This window comes from Sciurus vulgaris, assembly GCF_902686455.1.
Source record: "Sciurus vulgaris genome assembly, chromosome: 5".
Taxonomy (NCBI): domain Eukaryota; kingdom Metazoa; phylum Chordata; class Mammalia; order Rodentia; family Sciuridae; genus Sciurus; species Sciurus vulgaris.
The window spans coordinates 67,769,576-67,795,000 of NC_136465.1; the positions used below are offsets into that span (position 1 = coordinate 67,769,576).

Here is a 25,425-nt window from a genome sequence, read left to right on the forward strand (position 1 = left end):
TCTTTAGTGTTCTGTAGTTCTCTTTGTAGAGGTCTCTCACCTCTTTTGTTATAGTGATTCCCAAGGTTTTTTGTTTGTTTGTTTGTTTGTTTGTTTGTTTTGAGGCTGTTGTGAATGGGGTAGTTTTCCTAATTTCTCTTTCAGAGGGTTCATCACTTATGAGTAAAAATGCATTAGATTTATGCATGTTGGTTTTCTATCCTGCTACTTTATCCTGAATTCATTTATGAGTTCTAGAAGTGTTCTGGTGGAATTTTTCAGCTCCTCTAAATATAAAATCATGTCATCAGCAAATAGTGATAGTTTGAGTTCTCCATTTCCTATTTATATCCCTTTAATTTCTTTGGTCTGTCTAATTGCTCTAGAGTTTCAAGGATGATGTTGAATAGAAGTGGTGAAAGAGGGCATCCCTACCTTGTTCCAGTTTTTAGGGAGAATGCTTTCAGTTTTTCTCCATTTAGAATGATGTTGGCCACAGGCTTAGCATAGATAGCCTTTACAGTGTTTAGGTATGTTCCTACTATCCCTATTTTTTCTAGTGTTTTGAGCATTAAGGGGTGCTGTATTTTAGCAAATGTTTTTTCTGCATCTATTGGAATAATCATGTGATTCTTAATTTTAATCCTGTTGATGTGGTGAATTACATTTATTGATTTCTGGATGTTGAACCAACCTTGCATCCCTGGGTGAAACCCACTTGATCATGGTGCACTATCTTTTTAAAATGTTTTTGTATGCGATTTGCTAAAATTTTGTTAAGAATTTTTGCATCTATGTTCATTAGGGATATTGGTTTGAAGTTTTCTTTCCTCAATGTGTCTTTGTCTGATTTTGGTATCGGGGTGATATTAGCTTCATAGAATAAGTTTGAAAGGGTTCCCTTCTCTTCTATTCTATGGAATACTTTGAGGAGTATTGGAATGAATTCTTCTTTGAAGGTCTTGTAGAACTCAGCTGAGAATCCTTCTGGTCCCAGACTTTTGTTGGTTAGTAGGCTTTTGATGACTTCATCTATTTCACTGCTTAAAATTGATCTATTTAAATTGTGTATGCCCTCCAGATTCAATTTGGGTGGATCATATGTCTCTAGAAACCTGTCGATGTCTTTGAGATCATTTTGTTGGAGTATAGATTTTCAAAATAGCTTCTAATTATATTTTGTACTTCAGTAGTGTCTGTCATGATATTTCCTTTTTCGTCACAAATTTTAGTAATTTGAGTTTTCTCTCTCCTTGTCTTTGTTAGTGTGGCTAAGGGTTTATCAATTTTGTTTATTTTTTCAAATAACCAACTTTTTGTTTTGTCAATTTTTTGAATTGTTTCTTTTGTTTCAATTTCATTGATTTCATCTCTGATTTTAATTATTTCCTGTCTTCTACTACTTTTGGTGTTGATCTCTTCTTTTTCTAGAGCTTTGAGATGTAATGTTAGGTCATTTATTTGTTGACTTTTTCTTCTTTTATTGAATGCATTCCATGCAATTAATTTTCCTCTTAGTACTGCTTTCATAGCATCCCAGAGATTTTGATATGTTGTATCCTTGATCTCCTTTACCTCTAAGATTTTTTTTTTTTTTTTTTTTTTTTTTTTGTGGTGCTGGGAATTGAACCCAGGGCCTTTTGCATGCTAGGCAAGCACTCTACAAACTGAGCTATACCCCCAGCCCCCACTAAGAAATTGTTTTTATCTCCCCCCGATGTCTTCTGTTATCCATGCATCATTCTATAGAATATTATTTAGTGTACAGGTGTTAGAGTAGTTTCTGTTTTTATTTTATCATTGATTTCTAATTTTATTCCATTATGATCTGATAGAATACAAGGTAGTATCTCTGTTTCTTTGTATTTGCTAAGAGTAGCTGTGTGGCATAACATATGGTCTACTTTAGAGAAGGATCCACGTGCTGTCGAGAAGGAAGTATATTCACTCGTTGATGGATGGAATATTCTACATATGTTCGTTAAGTCTAAAGTTGTTTTGTTTTTTGTTTTTTTTTTTTTGGTGCTGGGGATCGAACCCAGGGCCTCATGCTTGCAAGGCAAGCACTCTACCAACTGAGCTATCTCCCCAGCCTCCATTAAGTCTAAAGTTTTGATCATGTTATTGAGTTCTGTGGTCTCTTTGTTCAATATTTGTTTGGAAGATTTGTCTAATGGTGAGAGTGGTGTGTTAAAGTCACCTAGTATTATTGTGTTTTGGTTGTTTGGTTCCTGGAATTGAGAAGGATTTAACGTACACGGATGCGCTATTGTTTGGGGCATAAATACTTATGATTATTAATGTCTTCCTGATGTATGTTTCCCTTAAGCAGTATGAAATGTCCTTCTTTGGTTTGAAGTCCACTTTATCTGATATGAGGATGGAAACCCCCACTTTTTTACTGAGTTTGTGTGCGTTGTATGTTTTTTCCCATCCTTTGACCTTTAGTCTGTGGGTATCTTTTTCTATGAGATGAGTCTCTTGAAGGCATCATATGGTAGGTCTTTCTTTTTTAATCCAATCTGCCAGTGTATGTCTTTTGATTGATTGGTTTAGGCCATTAACATTTGGGGTTATTACTGAGGTATGATTTGTATTCCCAGTTATTTTAGCTTATTTTTGGTTTTTAACTTTATTTGCTTTTCCTTTGATTGGCTTTTCCTATAGGATAGTTCCTCCCTTTGCTGACCTACATTATTTTTCATTTCCTCCTCATGGAATATTTTGCTGAGAATGTTCTATAGCACAGGCTTTCTATTTGTAAATTATTTTAACTTTTGTAACTTTTGTTTATCATGGAAGGATTTTATTTTGTCTTCAAATCTGAAGGTTAGTTTTGCTGGGTATAGGATTCTTGGTTGGCAACCATGTTCTTTCAGAGCTTGAAATATGTTGTTCCAGGCCCTTCTAGCTTTTAGGATCTGGGCTGAGAAATCTGCTGATGTTCATATTGGTTTCCCCCTATATGTAATCTAATGCTTTTCTCCCGCAGCCTTTAAAATCCTATCTTTATTTGTATGTTAGACATTTTCATTATAACGTGCCTTGGCATGGATCTGTTGTAATTTTGTGCATTTTGGTGAAGCCTCTTGTAGTTGATTTTCAATTTCATTCTTCAGGTTTGGGAAAATTTCTGATATTATTTCATTGAATAGATTGTTCATTCCTTTGGTTTGTATCTCTGTGCCTTCCTCAATTCCAATGATTCTTAAATTTGGTCTTTTCATGATATCCCATAACTCTTGGAGGTTCTGTTCATGATTTCTTACCATCTTCTCTGTTTGGTCAACTTTGTTTTCAAAATTAAATATTTTGTCTTCATTGTCTGAGGTTCTGTCTTCCAAGTGGTCTAGCCTGTTGGTTATGCTTTCTATTGAGTTTTTTATTTGGTTTATTGTTTCCCTTTATTTCCAGGATTTCTGTTTGGTTTTTTTCAGAATCCCTTATCTCTTTTGAAGTAACCTTTTGCTTCCTGCATTTGCTCTATTAACTGTTTATTGGTGCAATCATTCATTGCCTGCATTTGCTCTCTTATCTCATCATTTGCTTCTCGGATCATTCTGATAATGTACATTCTGAACTCCCTTTCTGATATTTCTTCTGCCATGCTGTCATTGGATTCTATTGATATAGCATCTAGGTTTGTTTGGGACACTTTCTTCCCTTGTTTTCTTATATTGTTTGTGTATCTTCCCCTCTAGCAGTGCAAATTGGAGGTATTGCAGTTTCCCCCCATAGACTTATAATGTCCCTGCAGGTTTCTGATACCTCACCTCGAAGTGAGAGATCAATATTAGCAGCACAACGTATAAACAATATGTATCCTTAACCCAAATAATTAAGATATTAACCATATTGTCTTAATAAACAGAGATGATGGGTTCATTTATTATCTGCAGCATAACCAATAGGTTTGCAGTAAGGACCACAATTTCTAATGGTGGACAAAGAAGATGGGGAGGAGTGTAGGATATAACATTAATGAGATAAGAAGTGAGTCTATAGAGGTACTTTGTCCTAGGAATAGTGAAAGCAGAATTAAAAGAAATAGGTTGTTAGCATGAGAAAAGGGAGAAAGAGTCCCCAAAGAAACAGATAGATAAGAGGAAAATAGAGTGAGAAAAATATTAATAAAAGAAAAAAGTAGGAATAATAGTAGGTATAATAGGAATAATCATACTACTAATAATAATAAACAAAATTCTACAATAAAACTATACTGTTCAAACCTCCTAGTCTTCAGTAGTCTGATGCCTGAAAGGAACTTGATAATGCAGTGTCCCAAGAAAGGTGCTGTCCCACTCTGGATGGTGGCCTCCAGGTCAGGAATGATCCATGCTAGCAAACAGAGGTGACCCCATGTGTTGACAGATGGTCAGCTGCAGTGCTGGTGCTAGACTGTGGGCTGGGGCAGGCTGGGGTGCAAGCCTCGAGGGGGCAGGCCTGGTGGCTGGGCCAGGCCTCAGCTCACATTCTCTTTTATAACAATAGAATCAAAAATTACTTCTACTGTGCTCTATTACATAGAAGTGAGTCACTAAAACTGTCCTACATTTAATGGAGCAGGGGAGCTTAGGTGCCACTTTTTGAAGGGAGGAATGTCATATAATCTGTGGGCTTATTTTTAAATCATCACAGGGTGTCAGAGAGGAAGAAACAAGCCCTAAGGCTGGTACATTCAGCAGCTAGTAAGCTGCCTGCAGTCTGTGGAGGAAGGACAGGAGGGTAAATGCTAGAAATAGGAAGAGCAGTTACAAGTATCCTGCATTATCCTGGAGAGTGACGCTAAGGGCCTGAGTAGGTGCAATGATTGAAGCATTTGAAAAGTGGGAATATATTCATTACCAAGAAGATTTGGTTCTTCTAAGAAATGTCCCAAATTGTTTCCAGTCTTTCATGATTTAGAAAGTAGCTGTGGTACACACCTGTAATCCCAGCAGCTTGGGAGGCAGAGGCAGGAGGATCACAAGCCTGGGACAACTTAGCAAGACCTTGTCTCAAATGAAAAATAAAAATAGGGCTGGAGTATAGCTCAGTGAAGTGCCCCCAGGTGCAATGCCTAGTACTGCAAAAAGAAAGAGGGGAAGAGGAAAGGAAGGAAGGAAGGAAGGAAGGAAGGAAGGAAGGAAGGAAGGAAGGAAGGGAGGGAGGGAGGGAGGGAGGGAGGGAGGGAGGGAGGGAGGGAGGGAGGGAGGGAGGGAGGGAGGGAGGGAGGGAAAGGAAGGAAGGAAGGAAGGAAGGAAGGGAGGGAGGGAGGGAGGGAAGAAGGAAGGAAGGAAGGAAGAGAGGGAGGGAGGGAGGGAGGGAGGGAGGAAATAGAGCAAACTAAAACCCCATTTACAGTTCAGAAAGTTAACTTGCACACAGAAACTATTCAGGTAAAAGCAATGAAACAAAGACTGCATATTCTGTAATTGGTTAGGGTGGGAATCATCAAACAGTGATCCCCTGACACTGACTAAACTTAGCTCCCAGCCATCTTTAGAGGTCAAGTTACTTCTCAAAACCTTGGATTTTTCATTTCAAAAGTAGCTGACCTAAATGAGCTCTAAAATGTCTTCCATCTCTATGTCTTATACTCAGAATGAATACAGGATTAAACCAGTGAGTGTTTTAAATGTATTTAACCTTGAGTGTTTGACTCCATGGAAACATTTAACAGATTTACCAATATTTAATTCAGGTTATACCAATATCAAAGAATTTGCATGGGGTATTTTCTGGAACTGTTAAGTCAGTTCAGTTTAATTTCTTGATCCACTTTCCATTTATGTGGCTTAAAATATCCAGCTTTTCTAGTTTTCTTATTTTACATAATCATTTTAATCAGTATCAATTTTTTCAAATTTAAATTATATATCATAATTTTATTTATCAGAATTTTCCTGGCCATGAGATTTTACTAATTATAACTTTCTGTAACTATCAGTTTTATTTCTATGCCTTTTGCCAAATCTAAATTTCCATTTAACCAGTGTTTTAGTTTGTGTTATTACTGTCGATATCAGTAATGTTCATTATGATTACATATTTTAAACACTGTAATTATTATTTATTTTTTTAACAAATCTATAAGAAATTTTAAAGAATTTCCTCTTTAAAATTAGAGTTTCTGATTGTTGTCTGGGATTGGTCCGTTGCAGGGATTAGCAAAAATATTTTAAAGGTCCAGAGAGTAAATGTTTTATGTTTTATGCAAACACTTCACTCTCTGGCAATATATTCAGCTGCTCTGTTGTAGTATGAAAAACAGCCAGAGACAATAAGTAAACACATGAACATGACTATGATCTAATAAAATTTTGAGGGACACTGAAATTTGATTTTTGTGTAATTTTTGTGCATCATAAAATGTAATTCTTTTTTTCTTTCAATCCCTTCAAAATGTAAAAATCCCTTTCTAGTTCATGGACCATACAAAAAAACAGACAGTGGTCCATGGAAATTGTGATTTGCCAACTCCTGGTCTATTTTATTCTCTTAATTTGTTGTGCTCAGCACTTTACGTTCCTTACTTAGCTATCCACAATCCTTGGTGAGGCCAAGAACAAACTGTGAGGTTGATGTCCTCAGGGTCAGCATGACAGGTAGAGTTATTACATGTACTCAGTTCTTCACAAAGTTAGGCATTGTTATACCCATTTTAAAGATGGTGAAACAGATGCATGAAAAGAATAGTTGATTACTGAAGAAAGTTTCTGTGTGACAGGAACTTGGATTATGACAACTCTTTAAGGTACACTGTTACTAGAGTATCCTGTTGTAGGTCTCCTAGTTGCAATGTGGTAGACTCTAGAATCAAGCCAGACAGTCTGTCTCCAGAGCCTCTGCTTTTAACCACTGTGTTCCTCAGGGGTTCTGTACTGCTTCACAGAGTGCATAAGATTTCATAGCACACAACATAAGTGATACAAATCTTTCTCTGGTTAAGGGCAGCCTCTGGGTAAAAAAAAAAAAAAAAGCAAACCACTCTTTTTTACCACATTCTCTGAAACTGGAAACCCAATGATTAACATGATGTCATCAGCCAAAGGCCTGCATGCTTCTGGCTAGTGTTTGAATGGGTCATGTTTCTGACCATATCCACAGCATCCACACAGCCTTCCCTGGTTCAAAAGAATGGAGACTACATTAAATGCATTAAATATAGGACTATAAGGTGCTGAAACACCACAGCAGCTGCTGCCAGACAAATATTCAAATAGAAGTAGTTCTTTGTCAAGATCATAAGACACAAAGCATCACCTAAGTAATTTAACTCCAGGCTAATACAAAATTTTATGAAAGTAACTGACATGAGAATAGAAAAGAGCAAGGAACCAGACAATCAGCTGTGCTTTCTTAGATGGTTCACATTGTCATTGCTCCAAGAGATGCTCAGATATAGGAGTTCCAGCTCAGGGGATCCTAATGCTAGCAAATCAGGTCACATTCCTGTGCGTGTGCACACACGTGTGTTTTAAATAACATGTGACCTGATGTTTTGTTATTATGTACAGAGTATATGATCATTGAGATAGAGCATGTTATTAAAATCAGGGGAAGCTGAAAACTTCAGTTACATTGAATATACAGCACCAAACTCAGAAGTTGTCAACCTCAGAATGGCTTTGCAGTATTCTTTGATATACTGCATATCTGGGATATGAGGTATGCATGGTTTATTAGATAGACAAATGACAAGTGTATGAGACCCAATGGCATGAGATCGTACTGCTTAAATGAGCAAAAGGGCAGAAGCTTTGCTCCTGGTGGATAATCTAAGAAAGGTTATTTCCTGTCAGCAGTAGCATCTCATACAAGATTATAGCTTCTGAATGAAGAGTCCCTCAAAATTATGTTACATATATTTGGGCAGAGTGCTTAAAGCATGCAGACAACAAGTCCTCCAGTTAGTCTTTGAAACCAAAAAAGATACTTCTTGGGAGGAGAACCAAGAAAAAACTCCTAGCAAGACAGCTTAACATGGTAGGGAAAAGTTATTTCTGCATTCTCTAGTCCCTTTTCTCCTTTGATCTCTAGAGTTGATGTTTATTTTATTCTTTCATCTTGTTTCCTATTTTGTAAATACTCATAATATATTAAGTACTCTGTGTAAAAACTTGGTCTCTATCCTTTAAGATTTTATACAAACTTAAATTGTTTGTTTCTTTTTCTTTTTTACTATAAAGTCACTTTACTGCTAAACTAGGAGTCTAGTTTCCTCTTTGTTACTCTGTTAGATCATGTAGCTTCACACACTTCAGTTTGGGTGTACCCCCATATCTGATTCTCTTTTGCATGACCTGCCTATGACCCATTTTTTCACTTCTGCTGAAGTTTTCTTCTGAGGATCTGTGAACTCTGTCAGACAGTAGAGTTTATTCTTTCTGCCCATTCTGTCTTATACATTTCAAGAAACCATGTCACTCTTGCCATTGCTCTTAAGAATTGATCTTCAGTCAACACTTATTGAGCCTGTGGTTGGGGCAGAGGGAATCAGGGCACCTGGATATACACTTTAAAATATAACATCACCAAAATTTCTAGAATTTCTGGTATTTACTATGCCGACTTTCTTTTGTCATATGCTCAAATAATAAATTTTTTAAGCATCAAAGACTACTAACTTGAAATGGTGATGTCCATCAGTGTTTGCATTATGCTAAACAATTTAAACATTTTCAGAGAGAGACTGAATGACTGCATGAAAGGTTCATTCTCAAATAGAGGAAGTTGATAGGGAAGAGAGTCTTTCTAATTCTTGTTGCTTATTTTTCCCAAATTTTTTTTTCCACCCAAAGCCTGGATTACTCCCAAGGTGAAATGGTTGATGTCTGGAAATTGTTGTTCATGGCATATAAAATTTTCAGAAAGATTTTGCTTTTTAAATATGATTTCCTGATTGACTGCAGCAGACATAAATCCAGAAAGGACAACTCTGTCAGGGCAACCAAGATCTCTCTTATCTTCTCAGATGTATGAGATTTTTTAGGGGGACATGTATAATGGCATAGAAATAAAGATTCCTCTGTGGGCAGGTCAGAAGGAGAGAGAGGAAATAGCAGAGAAAAGGTAGAGAATAATAGTACATGGAAACAAAGCAAAACTTCTGGAGTGGGGATGGCAGGGTATGTACCAATGGCTTTCCTGCAATTAGCTTCTGTCTCACTTCATTTCAGAAACATCTCATCCTCTCAGATGTGCAGAGTTCTTGTGGCTCTAAAGCTGAACATACTGGCTCAGGGCCATTTTGCTCAGATCTTTTCTCCCATCTCATCCTCACACCCTCTTGCCAGTTCAAGCATACACATATGCAGCTTAAACATCAAACCACAAATGTTTCTGACCCATCACAGTTCATTTCCTAACTTCGTTCAACTTTAGCATTAACTGATGAAACTCTTGTATATAACTTGCCGTTCTCCAAAAAGAAAAATTCTTATTTCTGATATTTATTCACAACTACAGATACATTTATATCATCCCCTGGATTCCAGGTGGTAACTAAACTCTCTTCCCCTCCCACTGTACTCTCCTTGACTGAGTTCTTGTTCAGTACTATTAAGTGATGACCTTGCCTGCCAGAGGCATCAGACACAGAGAGGTATCTGCAGTGGCCATAGCCTATGAGCATTCAGCAGTAAACTTCTAAATATCTGCATCATCTGTTGTGCTTAATTTGATGCTGGTATTGAAATAATAACATGACTATTGGCAAACTGTCTACTCTTCCAACTCTTGTGTGTATACATGTATGCACACATATGTGCCCTTAACCTGACTTTGAAATAAGTGTTACTCATAGAAGAGTGACCTCCAGAGACTCACCTATGTTTGAGAGACTTTGTACAAATAAGCTATCAAGTCTTACAGTTCATAGATAATCATACTTGGCTCTTCTTTGTAGTCCTGTAGACTGTGAGAAGGAGCCAATAGATGTAGTCTTCATAATCTAGATTCATATACTTTGTTATATTGCATACTTGTTTACTGAGATACTATCAAGGTTAGGAGATTACTTTTGTTTACTCTGGACAACTTTACTTGCAAATCCCCTCCACTCCAAGTGCATTTGTATATTAGAGAGGGAATAAAATGAAATGTGATAAGGTTGTTAGTGTGCTTTCCTCAACAGGCAACAAGCATTTTGCAGTGTCTCAGATCCTTCTGTCTAACAGATGTGTATAATAATGCCAAGAAGTGTTGTGCTCAACTGCAGCAAACAATTATAACGGGTGCATTGAGCACTAGATCTCAAAGGGTCAGAACGGAGTATGAGTTACCAGTCTCGGCACTTGAATATGTGCACAGGCATGAAGGAGGTGAAAGTCTCTTACCTTGCCCGTGGCCAGCTGCCTGCCTCATTATTCCTTTTAATCCCAGCATCAGTCTTCACTTGGCTTGCCTGCTCAAAAAAAGTGAACCTCTCTTCTCTCATTTGCCTTATTTTTTCCCCATGCCTAGATTTTTTCCTCTCATTTTTCATTCATCAGCATGTAGCCCTGGAACTTTACAGCAGGGGAGTCATTCAGAACATATATACATGCTAATATTTTAACTCCTCCATCCATTTTTCATTAAAACACAATAAGTGATTTATTGTGGAGAGGCAAGCTGTGAGCCAAGCACTGAACTGAAGATGTTTCCTCATCTTTATTAACTCTTAACAGCAAAGAAGAAGAATTTGGAACACATTTCTACTCCTGTTATTTTTGAATACAGCAGAGTTGGGGGCTTTCTAGACTTCTTGATTTTTGTTTTCTAACTTATTTCTCATCTGGTCTTCCCTTCAGATTTCATACTGTGTGTGCCCTTGCTTGGTTTGCTTGTGGTAACTGCTGTGCCTCATAGGTCATTCTTTCCACTTAATGTCCCATTTATCTACACCATCTTCATTTGCACATGTGTTAGCTTACCTGTTGGTGAATGATTTTATTTTCATTTATGTTATAAGTTTCAACATATTATAGCAACTATTTCAGATTACCTACAGCCTTAATATCCTCTATAAGCATGTGAATAAAGGATATAAATGTGCTCAGCAGATTTCCTTCCCCCACTACTAGGTTGGCCCCAGCATTCTACTCCAAGCACATCCTTAGATTTAATTTGGGTATAGGGTTGGATGTATGTGAACAGAGTAAAGATTGAATAGACAGAGTACAATTAGCAGCTCTAGAATGGAGAATGCAAGATTCATTTTATTCTAAACCCTGCTTGCTATCTCTGTACAGCGTTTGGGAAAGAGTATTTTTTTTTTCTGTGTATCTGAGTCAAGACATAGAGAGTGTCTTGTTTTGTTTCATTTTGTTTTGTTTTGCTCTTGTGTGTACACATGTATGCACATATACACACCCTTAACCTGACCTTGAAATAAGTGTTACTCATAGAAGAGGGTCCTCCAGAGAGTCACCTCTGTTTGAGAGACTTTGTACAAATAAGCTATTGAATCTTATAGTTCATAGATAATCATACTTGGCTCTTCTTTGTAGTCCTATAGACTGTGAGAAGGAGCCAATGTAGTTTACATCTATTGGAGTGGTAATGCATCCTTAAAGGAAAATTGGCAACAGATTTCTGAGCTGTAAAACTAAGAGGAGATGATCACTTGGTATTTTCAAAAAGGAGTCCTGCATTTCTTCATTTTTCAAAATCTATAGTGTTTTGCAGTTTTCATAGTGCACCTTAACAAATCATAAAACCCTTTAAACCTGAAACCTTTGACGAGACTTTTTACTTTCAGAACCAGGTATTTCTGTTGCTAGTAATATTTCTGTTGAATATTTATTCATCTTAGTGACCCAGGTGACCCTTGGGCCTAAATTCCTAATGGTAACCAAGTTCCTCTTGTTGACTCTCTGTATAGATAAAGAGTTGTGCCCTAGTGAATCCCTGATTCAAAAACAGTCTTCATTAATTAACCAGGTGGTAGTAGTAGTAGTCCTCTATAAGGGATGCTAAGGAAAGGGTCCTGCTTATATAGAACTAATGATAAGTACTTAGCAAATGTTTATAGTATAGGTAACTAATATTCTGGGGAGGGGTAGTATTTGTTTTGTCATGAATTTTTATTTTTGTTTTTGAAGATAAATGTGAAACAATCATAGTCTATAAAATTCGTTTGTGGGGGTCAACCAGATACACATGAAAAATAGGTATGAAGTAGAGGTTAAGATTTGGAGCTCTGGAGTTTCCTACCTATAACTTCAACGAGGCTAACTTTTAATGTTTCCTGAAATGTTAGAAGTATATTGACTTACCTCTAAAAAAGAACAGCTATGGTATCCCTTCAGCAAAGCACAAACTTAATCTAAAGCTACTGAAAATTTCTACATTCTCAATATTAAAATAAGGTTTTTTTAATAGATATTATATTGTTGTATTTTGTAAAGACATATTAGGTGCAGTTGTCTTACTACTAATAGAAATTTGACCACTGTCTTACATGTGGACATGCTAGATATGTTTCATCCACTGTGTTTCTTGCAGAAGAAGTAAAAAGAATTATCCTATTTTTTTTTTCTTATTTGGTAGGATTCAAAATAAAGACCATAACACCAATAACATTTAGAATATCTGTTAATTATAAAAGGAAGCTATTTGTTTAAGAGGTTGGGTCCCAGAGGTCATTAAGAATAAAAACTTGTTGAATTTCATAAGCATGTTTATTAAGGCTAAATTAGATTAAACCTCAATCAAGGCAAAGGGATTTATTTAGCAGTTTGAGGGTTCCTGGAAGTAAATTCAAAATTCAAGTTAAAGTGGACATGGTGGCAAATGCCTATAATCCCAGCAATTCCGGAGATTGAGGTAAGAGGATTCCAAGTTCAAAGCCATCCTCAGCAACTTAGCAATACCCTGTCTCAAAATAATGAATGAGGCTGGAATTGTAGCTCAGTGGTGGAGTGCTTGCCTCACACATATGAGGTGCTGGGTTTGATCCTCAGTTGTTCATCTACAACTAAATATATTTTTTTAATTAAAAAAATAATTAATGAATGAATGAACAAATGAATCAACAGTTGGATTGGGGATGTAGCTCAGTGGTAAAGCACTCCTGCATTCAGTCTCCATTACCAAAAAAATTTTTTTTCAAGTTAAAACAAAAATAAAGCATTCAAATAATTTAAATATTATATGCACCCAACACCAAAATTATGTTATTTTATGGAATAGGACTACATCTTATTCTTAATATTCTTATCAATTTAAGCTGAATATGGTATGATACAAAGCATTTACTGAATGTCTTTCTGAACTATTTGTTTTATTCATTGTGATTTGTAGTATATCTGATCAGTATAAGGAAAATATTATAGTGTTTTACTGTATTTTTTAAAGAATGCTAAACACACAGCTCCAAACCTTTACATAGAGGCTTACTACACAGTCTTTCCTTTTCCTGATTCTGAAGTATGTTATTGAACAAGATAAATATAGTAATGTGGGGGAATAAGGACTTTGAGGCAAGATTAATGAATTTTGTTCCTTTTCCTCCTTTTTTTCCTTTTTTGGAGTTTAGCTCTCTGCTGGGGCCTCTGGAAAAGAATGCCATTTAAAACAATAATGTTTCTGGAAATTTAGTAATTTTCAGGTCTTTCTTAATGCACTCTACATTGAGAAACAACAATGGAATGATAGCCCAAGAAGAAATTAAAACTAATTACTATATAGGTAATATATTGGCAGGTGGACCTGCCTCTGAAGATTTCAGCAGGTAAAATAAAACAAACAGCAAAACATTTTGTAGCCAATTCAGTACTGTGAGCTAGCAACAGAAGAATCATAGTAGATACAAAAGTAATTTGCCACAGTGAGTAATCAATACTTGTTGCTTTTTAAAAAGTGGTATCTTCCAAACAATAAAATGTTAATTCCCTGAGGGCAATAATATCAATATCCCAAATAGTATTTAGTACCTCTTCATCCAGTCAGCCTTTATGATGAGTATATGCCATACCTCTCAAAATGACTTCCTACAATGTATTGCAACCAACTAACCTATACTTAGAGTAAATATCTGACAGAAAGAGTAGAGAATAGCAGACTGTCTTGTTGACTGATGGAGCTGGCCTTTTGTTCTGTACATTGCATCAAGTATGGAAAAGTCAATTGGTCTGAGAAAGTGTGTTCAGATCTCATAAATAGATTGCAGAACTGAAATACTGAAGACTCTTTGGTTACACTCTGTAGCAAAGAATATAGGAGCGACTCATCTGTCTTCCCAGAGCCCATTAGTCATCTAACCTTATTCAAGTGGGAACAAGGTTAGAGTAAACACCTTCAGACCACTGTCTCCTGTCTCCATATGCCATCAAATACTGACCTATGAAACCTCTTTGAGAATCTAATACAAACAGATTCTTGTAAGAAGAAACAAAGCCCTCAGTACTTTCTATCATTTATTTCCTTAACAATTTGCTGTTTGAAGTATAGGACTGGGAATATTGACATTTTGGCATATTTGGTATAACCAAAGGTTACCTTTTTTTTTTTTTTTTTTTTTTTTTTTTCTTTTTTTCCCAGAAGGTTATCTTGACAGATTCATTTTTAACTTATTTTTTTTCATGGTCTGAACACACACACACACACACACACACACACACACACACACACACACAGTAGTTTTGCATGACTATAAAAGCAATTTTACCTGACCACATTCCTGGTAATTTTTGGTAGAACTTTTTGCCAGTGCACTGAAGTTTTATGTGTACAAAAGCTGTTAATTTAAAGATTCCAGCAGGCATCCTTTTTCTATTTGGCGAATGTCCTTCTTCCCTGTTGAGATTAAACAGTGGCATTCTACCTTGTGGGAATGGCAATTTCTTTTCTAAGTGGGCTACTCAAATTAGATAGGGGAAAAGGGAGAGATAAGGACTTTTCCCACATGACTGACATGGTCAATATGTTCCAGAGAGGCCAAAGTCATTTTTTTTAATGGATAGATTTGGGGACTGTGCTAATTGGCATTTTAATAAACTTTTAAGATAGTAAGCTCTATAATTTTTTTTTTTTAAATATGTTCCTTTGACAGAGCAAAAAAAGGACAAATATTCTGACTATTGCATAGAATGAGTTTTTCATCCTGGGGGAAAAAATTCAAATTGTTACTTTTTAAGTTTTAAATTAGACTTGAAATTTTCAGTATGCAAAAATACTATCTTAATCATTTTTATTTCATCAGCACTTCAGAATCACATACATTTAAATCAGTTTGAAATCCCTTTTTGATCATGGACATCATCTACAACCAGAAGAATGAGAAGTTATACTCCATTTATGTATGATATGTCAAAATGCATTCTACTGTCACGTATAACTAATTAGAACAAATTTTTAAAGAGTTATTTCAAAGAAAAAAAAAAAATAAGGTCCTAAAAAATTAACATCTCTGAGTCAGGCTCAGTGGTGCATGCCTGTAATCCCAGCAGCTCGAGAGGCTGAGGCAGGAGGATCAAGAGTTGAAAGTCAGCCTCAGGAATAGCAAGGTTCTAGGGCTGGGGAGATAGCTCAGTCGGTAGAGTGCTTGCCTTGCATGCACAAGGCCCTGGGTTCGATACCCAGCACTGCAAAAAAAAAAAAAAAAAAAAGGAATAGCAAGGTGCTAAGCAACTCAATGAGACCCTGTCTCTAAATAAAATACAAAATAGGACTGGAGATGTGGCTCAGTGGTTGAGTGCCCCTGAGTTCATCCCCATACTGCCCTCCCCCACTCCCCTAAAGAAAATCTTCACACATGATAACAGTAGTGAGCTAGTGTCCTAAATTTCATTTTACCATAGGGAATATGATCTTTCCATTATGACCATTTATTGCATTGTCCCCTTCCTAAGTGGTACTTATTCCAGTTTTCAAATCCAAAATGGTAATGACCTAAGATAGCAGCTCTTTAAACCGTGCAGGCCAGATGTGGCATTTTTTGCGTTGGCAGCTACACACACAAAATTAAAATAAATTGCACAAACTCAGTGAAAAATCTCAAAAGTGATTTGGGGGGAGGGGGTCAATGTATCACTGAAGATGGAGAAGGCCAAGCTGAAAAAAAGAAAGAAAATGAGATAGGGATGTATTACTTGCAGTCATAGGGGGTGGTGGTATCAAAACCATGACTAGATGCTTTCGTCACTGATGTACCAAGTATACATATGTAAAGTTTTAAACTTTCTACAGTGAATGTGTATTAGTTGTCAAAAATAAAATACAATACTTTTTGAGAAGTTGGTGGTATTTGTAAACAACTCTGTAAATTCCCCGCTCTCCAAACCCTCTGCTTAATTGAGACACTCTTTTCCTTCTGTGACTACTATGTTGATATGCCTATCATAGCTAGGAAATTCCACAGCAGAACTGGTGCCTTGCACTTGCTGATTAGGGGTCTCTTAGAGAGCCTAAGAGCTTTCTACAGTAGTACTTTAGTGTTTAGCTGTTATCCTTATAGAAGTATGTATGCATGTATGTATAAATGTAAAAATTAGAATAATGTTGAATTGATTCACTTTCCTCTGGTTTGCCTAGCCAGGTTTTATATTCTATAAGCCTAAACTCTGAACTCTGATCTGTTTTCTGTGGGGTCCACTGAGAAATCAGTGTCACTGTAGAAGTAATACCAGGCATTGTTTCTGTTGACTTGAAGATTATTGAGCTCCTCATTCATGAGGTGGATCAGAGGTGTCCTGTTGAAAAAATGCCAGCCTGGTGACATGCAACAGGTGCAAGCTGTGCCCTGGAAGCCCTGGGAACACTCTGAGAATGGCCAACATTTTGGCAGTGCTTGCAGCTCCGACAGCTGCTATGCCTCAAGCGCATGCTGCTCTAGCACTTCAGTATGCTGTGTTGCAGGACCGGGCTCAACTCTTCCTGAACACCCCAGGCTGTGACTGACTACCAAATATCTGGCCAGAATATTGCACAAGGCCTGTCAAGTGAAATTCTGGGGCAGAAGTCAGCAGTCAGTTAATGTGATCCCAAAGGGAGGCCACAGAATAGTTATTCATCGAGGGTAAAAGGAATAGAAAATAAATTTAGAGCTGGTTTGTTATTTAAGAAAAGCACAGAACCAGTGTTACAACTGAGAATTTCAGAGTCCTTGGCTGTGAATCAGGTGTGTGGTGTTATATAAGGATTTATCAGTCACTGTTTAAAAGAATATTGGATAGCCTCTGAAATGAATGAGGGGAACTAAGCCAGGATGAGGCAGATTTAGTAATGAGTTCTCTCATCACATCTCTTGGCCAAGAAAAACATGCACCTTCTCCAGAGACAAAATTTTTCTTCCATTCCAGGAGGTGGAGGAACATATGAAGTATATGTAGTCCAAGCTTTCAGATGAGCAATTTTCACTAGCAAATTTTTGAAACCTACCTCTAAAGAAGTGAAAAGAAAAATTGAGGCAACTGGAGACTTTCCATATTGGGAATAGCATCTCTATAAAAAACAAACTGGTCCTGTGCTCAGTTCCCCCACCCCCTGCATACAGAACTCTAGGTCAGGTGTTAGTATCCTAGGCCAGCATGCCCTGTCTCCCAGAGTGGTGGTGGGTGGGACAGAATAAATGTGCAGCAGTATGTGAAACTGTTTTTCTTTATAACCCTCAAGATTTTAATAGTAATTAAGCTTTTAGTAAGCTTTTAGTCTTGGGTCATTTTATTTGACTTGGGAGACAGAATATTTAAACTTCTCTTTTCAGATTAATCTTGACTTTGCTCATTTTTTTCCATCTCAGATCATTCAGCCCCTCTTAGAACTTGACCAAAATAGAAGCAAGTTAAAGTTGTATATTGGACACCTGACAGCCCTCTGCCATGACCGAGACCCCCTAATCCTTCGTGGACTCACTCCACCAGCTTCCTATAACTTAGACGATGACCAGGCAGCTTGGGAGAATGAGCTGCAGAAGATGACCCAGGAACAGGTAAGTCTCTCAACCGAGCTTTGATAAGAACCTAGGAAAATTCTTGAGGGAGCAGGTGATGGTTCCAGATATCATATTTAATTGATTTGTACTTTTTTCCTTTTTCTTTGTTTCTTTACTTTTTTAAAGTTTGCGCTGCTGGGAATAGAACCCAGGGCCTCATACATGCTGGGCAATTACTGTACCACTTAGCTACACCCTGAGCCCTAAATTTATTTTTTAAATTAACAAAAAACAAAGATATTTATCATGTACAACATATTGTCTTGATGTGTGTACATTGTGGAATGGCTAAATCAAGCTAACATTTACGTTTCTCACATGCTTTTCTTTCTTTTTTTTGTATATATGTGTGTGTGATGAGAATTACTTAATAAAATCAGCTCCTTAGCAATTTTCAAGAGTTCAAACCTTGATATAAAGAGCTTATTGTATAATAGATCTCTTGAATTTATTCCTCCTATCTAACTGAACATTTCCCCAGTCTCTTTCCCCTTCTTCTCCTCCCCCATCCCTGGTAACTACCATTCTCTTATTACATTCAAGATTGTTAAACATGAATAGTCTTCAGCAGATACTTGGCATTATCATTTGAAGGAAGTACCACTTGATTCTTCCCCCAGAGTTACTTACTTATGTATCACAAAGAACTGATGTAGAAAGGAGGGTTAAGGACAGTCTGTTTACCTGCCCTAGGTTATCACTTTGAAGTGATGTCCATTGAAGAGAGGTCTGGAGTTAGGATGTTTGGATAAGGAATTTTTGACGAGTCAGTAGCCTGGATCTTCACTTATTGTTAGAGAACTGTGTACTATAACTTACCAGTAAGTTGAAGAACCATTAGATGAATTAGTTGAGGTCAACCCATGTCTTAGTCCATTCAGGCTATAATAATGAAGTAGAGTAGACAGGGTGGCTTATAAACAACAGGAATTTATTTTTAAGTTCTAGAAGCTAGAAATCTCGCATAAAGCAGTAGAAACTAAGATATGTAATATTTATATCCAGAAAGAGGCATATTTTCTTCTATTAGGCCATGAGCATTGAAGACTAAGTCAAATCACTCACTAATTGAACTAGGTTTCAGTTTGTTTTTGCTACAGTTAAACTTTGTTGTACCGCAAGCTTTAGATTTTTCCACTACCTTGTGTTTTTTTTCAATTAGATTTATTTTTTAACTGATACATTAAAAATATAAAAATTATACATATCAATGGGGTACATGTGACCCGCACCACAGAGGGCCCTCCATCCTCCTATCCTCTCCAAGCTACAGACTGCCCTTGTTTCTTAATGTGTCACTCATAGTAGAAGCATTAATGGTCTTTTCATCCTCCTACCTCAGTCTCAGCATGCCTGCCTCACCCCCAGTGACAGACACCAGCTCCCTACCAGCAGTTCATGGTCTAGACTATGAGGCGATTTCCTGCCCCTTCCCCAGTAGCAGCAGACTTCTGCTTTGAATCAGTCTATAATTTGGGGGCTTACTGGACTTCCTGTCTCTTTCCTAGTGACAATTTGCTTTTGCTATGTGTCCATCCCAGAGGTTGAAAGGATTCCCTACTCCTCCTCTAGTGGCAGCCAATCTGAGTAGGAACAGGGATAATGAAGGTTTCCTGCCCTTCTCCTAGCAGCACACAACTTTTCCTGTCAGAACAAGGCTGGCTCTGGACACTGGGGGTTTCCTGCCCTCTCCAGCACTTGCTTTTTACTTCATATCAAAGATGAGTCCAGGTGCCCATCCTCTCCTGGCAGCCAGTCACTATCTATGGTCGCGTACTATGTGGAACATGGACAGATTACCCTAGTACTCCTCCTGCTCTACCCTCAGCTTTGGCAGACCCTGCACACCTGCACCGCAGAGAGAGCTCTCTCAGATTTTCTGTTCTATATCCAGTCCACAACAAACTCTCAGTGGAGGCCAGTGGAAGAGTTGTATAGTGAGTGTGAATTCCTTCTTATCTGGGGTTCCAAGGGATTCCACTCTATCAGACTGGCCCATATACTGATTTAATGAGTTTATTCAAATTGTAGGTATTAAATTGTCCTCTTTACCAGTGTTTTGGTACTGTGGATTGAACTGTGGTTGCATATTACCACTAAACTGCAACTACCAGTCCTTTTTTTCTTTTATTTTTTTTTTATTTGAGGCAGGGTCTCACTAGGTTGCTGAGGCTGACCTCAAACCTGGGATCCTACTGCCTCAGCCTCCCAAGTAGCTGGTGTTATGGGCATGCACCACTGTGTCCAGCTCTCTTTACCCACTTTTAAGGCTACTGTCTCTTCTTGTTTTCTACCAAAGATATGTTCATCTCTTCTCAGATGGACTTGTCACCCTTGAATTCAGTTTACCTGGTTACCTTAGAACCTCTACTCTCTGATAGGCTCCAAAAAGTTATGATTTTATAGATTATCTAGACCTTTTTCTTGTTAGAGTAGGACTAATCTCTTAGGGCTTTCAACATTTTCAGCAAAAGTGGAACTCCTTACAAACTGGGATAATTGTCAGTTTACAAGGTAAAGGAAGAAAATGTGCCAGACATGATGGCACACACCTGTAATCCCAGTGGGCTCAGGGGCTAAGGCAGCTGAGACAGGAGGATTGTGAGTTCAAAGGCAGCCTTTGCAAAAGTGAGGTGCTAAGCAACTCAGCGAGACCCTGTTTCTAAATAAAATATAAAACAGGGCTGGAAATGTGGCTCAGTGGTCGAGTGCCCCTGAGTTCAATTCCTGGTATCCCCACCCCCCAAAAAAGGAAAGAAAATGCATAAAAGACATTATTTTATGGCTTTACACATTTCTTGGTCCTTGCATATACAAAGTTTTACTCTGTTTCCACAAAGCTCTATTTATCTAAAACCCTCTGATTCAGCTTCTGGATAGGTGTAGTGTATTAAGCCCTTGCTTCAATATTTTTTCTATGCAGACTATTTATAAACATCGATGATGAAAATAACCCATTGAGCTGGGCACAGAGGCTAAGGCAGGAGGATTGCACATTTTAGGCTAGCCTCTGCAACTTAGTGAGACAAAATAAAAAGGTGGTAGAGCACCTCTGTGTTCAATTCCAAGTACCATTGGAAAAAAAAATGGGGGTAAGAGAAAAGAAAACAACTCACTGTATATGTGTGTGTGTTTTAAGTTATGGGATTCTTCAGCTTTGGGGTACTGAAGTAACTGGTACTTTAATTTGTGCTTACCTAAATAGGGATCGTAGACTACTTGAAGAGCTAGAAGAGAACAAGATAACTTCTCATATCCTTGAAGAACGATAGCTTGAGAATCAGAAGGGAAACAAGGTGTTTGTCTTAGTCCATTTTCTGTTGCTAGTAATATAGTGCCACAGACTGGGGAATTTAAATAAAAGAGGTTTGTTTTGGTTCTGGTCCATTGAAGGGCGTATCTGTATCTGGTGATGGCCTTCTTGCTGGCAAGGTTCTGAGGCAACACAGGGTATCACATGGGATACTCAGGGATTGTGTGAGAGACCTAGCCAAACTGACTTTCATAGCAGACCTAATCTGGAAACAAGCCATTGGCTTATTAATTCATTAATTGTATGAATGAATTAACCCATGCATGAGGGTAGAATGCTAATCACCTCTTAGGTTCTGTAGTGGGGATTAAATTTGAACATGAGTTTCAGAGGGGACAAACCATATTCAAACTATAGCAATGTTTCTTCTAACCCAATCTGGAAAATTTCTTTTGACCAAGTAGAAATAAAACCTCATGACTGTATTCAAGGTAATGGTTCCTGTATCTTAAAATACACATACACACACAATGGCACTCCAAAAAAGTGGTGAGCCTGGTGTGGTGACCCCTGCCTGTAATCCCAGCTACTCAGGAGGCTGAAGAACTTAAATTCAAGGCCGGTCTGGGCAACTTAGTGAGACTGTTTCAAAATAAAATTAAAAGGACTGGGGATGTAGTTGCCCTGGGTTCAGTCCTAGTACTGCCCAAAAAAAAACAAAAAGAAGAAATAATGACAGTGGAGTCAAACCAATCTGGATCCAAAGTCCAGCTCTGTCACTCCCTGGTTTGAAAACACAGGAGCAGTTCTTAAACTTTCAGGCCTCAGTTTTTTCAGCTTTAAAATAGGGATAATAGTACTTGTCTCCTAGGGGTTATTTGAGGTTTAATGAGATAATAATACCATTAGCATAATTGGAGAGAAACACTTAGTAGTGGTAGACTTAAAAAGAGCTAATGTTAGCCCTTATTTTCAGTCATGAATCCCTTTATCAGATTCTCCCTACAGGTTAGTTAAGCTTTATCAATTTCACAAAGTTTTTTCTTTCTTTACAAGATACTTGTATATCTGGCACTTATTTTTGTACAACTCATAGTGTTAAAAAGAACAAAAATAATGAGTTCAGATAGATTGGAGAGAAAATAAACATACTTTTTTTTTTTTTTTTTTAAGGTAATGATAATGGGACTCAGGGTCTCATGCATACTAGGCAAGTGCTCTACCACTGAGCTATTCCCCTTTAGCCCTTATCTTTCAAAGAAATCCAGAAATTAGAATATAAAAAGTTTGGTCAGTTAAACTAAAAAGTTAAAGATCACTGCTAAGACTAGATTCAAGGGAAAGCCTTAGAAAAAGTTAGGAAATAGTCTTATTATGTCAAAATTTTATAAAGGTGCATGTAGGAAATATGGTTTATATTGTTTTGTTCCTGCTGCTATAAAATTGACAGAACAGGCACTCATGTTCTCCAAATAAAGCATTCCATTTTTGAAAGGTAGAAGATTGTTTAGACCCATGGAACTATTAAGCTTTTTTTTTTTCAACTTCCTATGTAGCTTAATGCTAATTATAGGGATAACCACATGGCAGAATATGATGAATTTCTTTCTAAGCTATGCCTTAAATCTATCCATAGCAGTGACTTTTCAACGTTTTGGTTTTCTAAGTCTGTACCCAAATTTTATATTCTTTGGCGGTTTCTTCGGGCATGATACATTAGTTTGGATTGAACTGAATTGGATAGGTGGGTGCGGATAACAGACAGGCATACATATGCTTGTTATACCTACAGGTGCCTTATGCTATTGGTGTCAGCTTCAGTATCATGGAAGTTAGAGGCACAGGTTTTAGAGCCAGACGACTTTGAATTTTCATCATTTGACCTTCTTGCCTATTTGCCCTTAAACTTCTTAACATCTCTCTGTTTCTTCATCTTTCTGTGGATAAGATTAGTGTAAGAATCATGATGCTTCTAGATGGTAGCTGTTATTGCAATTATCATCATTGTCATTTTCAATTAATATTTTACTAATAATCAGCCTGATGGATCCCTCCTCCAATACAACACACACACACACACACATACACACACACACACACACACATCACCTTGGAATTTTTCCTTGTTCTCTAAGCATGACTCTGCATCATTAGTCATATATGGGTTTTCTTTGTTTCAAGCTTCCTGTCATTTTATGGCCATGCTTTGATCTGAGAGAACAGTCTTAAGCATGTATATCACAAAAATGATTTGCTTAGAATTCCAGAATATTTCCTCGTGAAAAACCTTCATTTGTCATTTTTTTACTCTGTGTGTGTGTGTATGTTTTCCCCAGTTTGTACCCTGGATTCTTTTCTGTGTGTGTTTATATCACCTTATTTTTAACAAAATATGTCAAGCATTCTGAAAAGTATAGGTTAATATAACATTACCTTTGCACCCAGAATTAACCATTTACTTTGTCATATCTGCTTCACATCTTTTTAATGCTAAATATAGTGTGATATTGTGATATGATAAGAAACATTTGAGGTCTGCTCCTAACTTCTTGCACACAACTCCTAAAGCATTTGGGATCTCTGGAGCGACATGTGTCTTCCATATGCTAATGAAATGACCCGGGGCTGAAGGCTTCTGGATAATCTCAGGATGGAGTCTGGTTGTCAGCAGAACCAACCAGGTGATTAGAAATTTGGAACTTTCTGCCCAACCCCCACTCCAACCTCTAAGAAGGGAACCAGACTGAAGGTTGAATTGATCACCAGTGTTCAGTGACATAATCACTCATCTATATAATTAAGCCTCCACAAAAGGACAAATTTCAGAAAACTTCCAGATAGCTGAACACATGGAGATGCCTAGAGGGTGGCATGCCCAGAGAAGGCATGGAAACTCAGCACCTCTTCCCACATATACCTTGCCACCTCTTTATCTGGTGTTCATTGGTATCCTTTGTAATATTCTTTATAATAAATCAGCAAACATGTTTGCCAGAGTTTGGTGAGTTGCATAGCAAATTAATCAAACCTAAAGAAGGAATTGTAAGAATCCTGGTTTATAGTCAGTCATTCAGAATCTCAGGTAACAACCTGATGCTTGCAACTGGCATCTGAAGTAAGGGAGCAGTCTTGAGGCACTGAGCCTTTACACTGCAGGAAAAGACACTATCTCTAGATGGAAAATCAGAATTGAAGTAAATTATAGGATATCCAGTTGGTATCCACTGGAGAATCTGGTTTCAGAAGTGTTGTACTGAGTATATGAGAAAACACTTTCTTGCCTCTTATATTAGTCTTCATACCCCTTCTCAACTGCATTCTTCTTTTTCCATCTGCAGTAGAACTGCTGTCCTAAATTAGTGTGCATTTTTACAGTCCTCCTTTTTGCCTTTTTAATATACATGTGTCCATAAATAATATGCAGTACTGTTTAGGTGTGATACAAGTTGGATTCTTACACCAATCCACAGAAAGATGAAGAAACAGAGAGATGTTAAGAAGTCTAAGGGCAAATAGACAAGAAGGTCAGATGATGAAAATTCAAAGTCGTCTGGCTCTAAAACCTGTGCCTCTAACTTCCATGATACTGAAGCTGACACCAATAGCATATGGCACCTGTAGGTATGCCTGTCTGTGATACAAGTTGGAAAGACATAGCATCATACTGCTCAGGCTATGTTTCCAGTCATTATTATTTACTGAACCCAGGCCCACTAGTCAGTTGGTATTGGAAGAGGAGACATTGTTAACCTTTTTCAGAGAAGGGGAATCTTGTGCCATTTTATGTGATCCTGGAGCCCCAATGAAGCGTTCTTTAAAAGAAATAGTTTAAGGCAGTATAAAGGTAGAATGTTGTTAAGAGTATGAAATGCTTTAATCTAATAAAAACATTTTCTTAAGGTCAATTTTAAATTTAAACATCTTCTCTGCTTTGGACTATCATTTGTTATCTTTAACAATCATAACTCATAATTGTAATTCTAGGGGTCCAGGTTTTCCACACTGCACCACTAACTCCTTGTGTCCACAAGATGCCCTCATTTTTTGCCAACCCCTTTTGTTTTGCTATCTCTTGGGCAGACACTAATCTACTTAGTGTCTCCATAAATCCAGCATCAACACCAGCTAACATTCAACTGACAGCTACTCATGGAGTTGAGTTAGTGATTCTTAGGTTACATCATGAAAATGGTGGGAAATTTTCAGCTAAAACTTTTTTTGTCAAATGGCTTTTCCCTTGAATATAAATACAAACAGTTTTTTTGGTTTTATAATTTCAAACTTAGTTATTTTC

General features: G+C 37.4%; 1 protein-coding gene and 1 long non-coding RNA gene across 16 annotated transcripts in view; one reads left to right on the top strand and one right to left on the bottom strand.

Annotated features, from left to right (window-relative positions):
• The window catches only part of ERC1 (ELKS/RAB6-interacting/CAST family member 1), a 633,143-nt gene that overhangs the window by 577,827 nt on the left and 29,891 nt on the right, over positions 1-25,425 (top strand). For 12 of the 15 annotated variants that reach the window (XM_079140313.1, XM_079140314.1, XM_079140318.1 and 9 more), the window contains one exon: positions 17,687-17,875. In XM_079140313.1, coding sequence (XP_078996439.1) covers positions 17,687-17,875 — 189 coding nt within the window. Of the gene's footprint in view, positions 1-17,686; positions 17,876-25,425 lie in introns of those variants that run through there. The other 3 variants (XM_079140307.1, XM_079140308.1, XM_079140310.1) reach the window with 1 other exon arrangement.
• On the bottom strand, positions 8,126-12,807 carry LOC306661383. Its single transcript, XR_013763868.1, has 2 exons — positions 11,324-12,807; positions 8,126-9,738 (listed from the first exon to the last, which is right to left on the bottom strand). It is a non-coding gene; the product is annotated as an uncharacterized lncRNA (long non-coding RNA).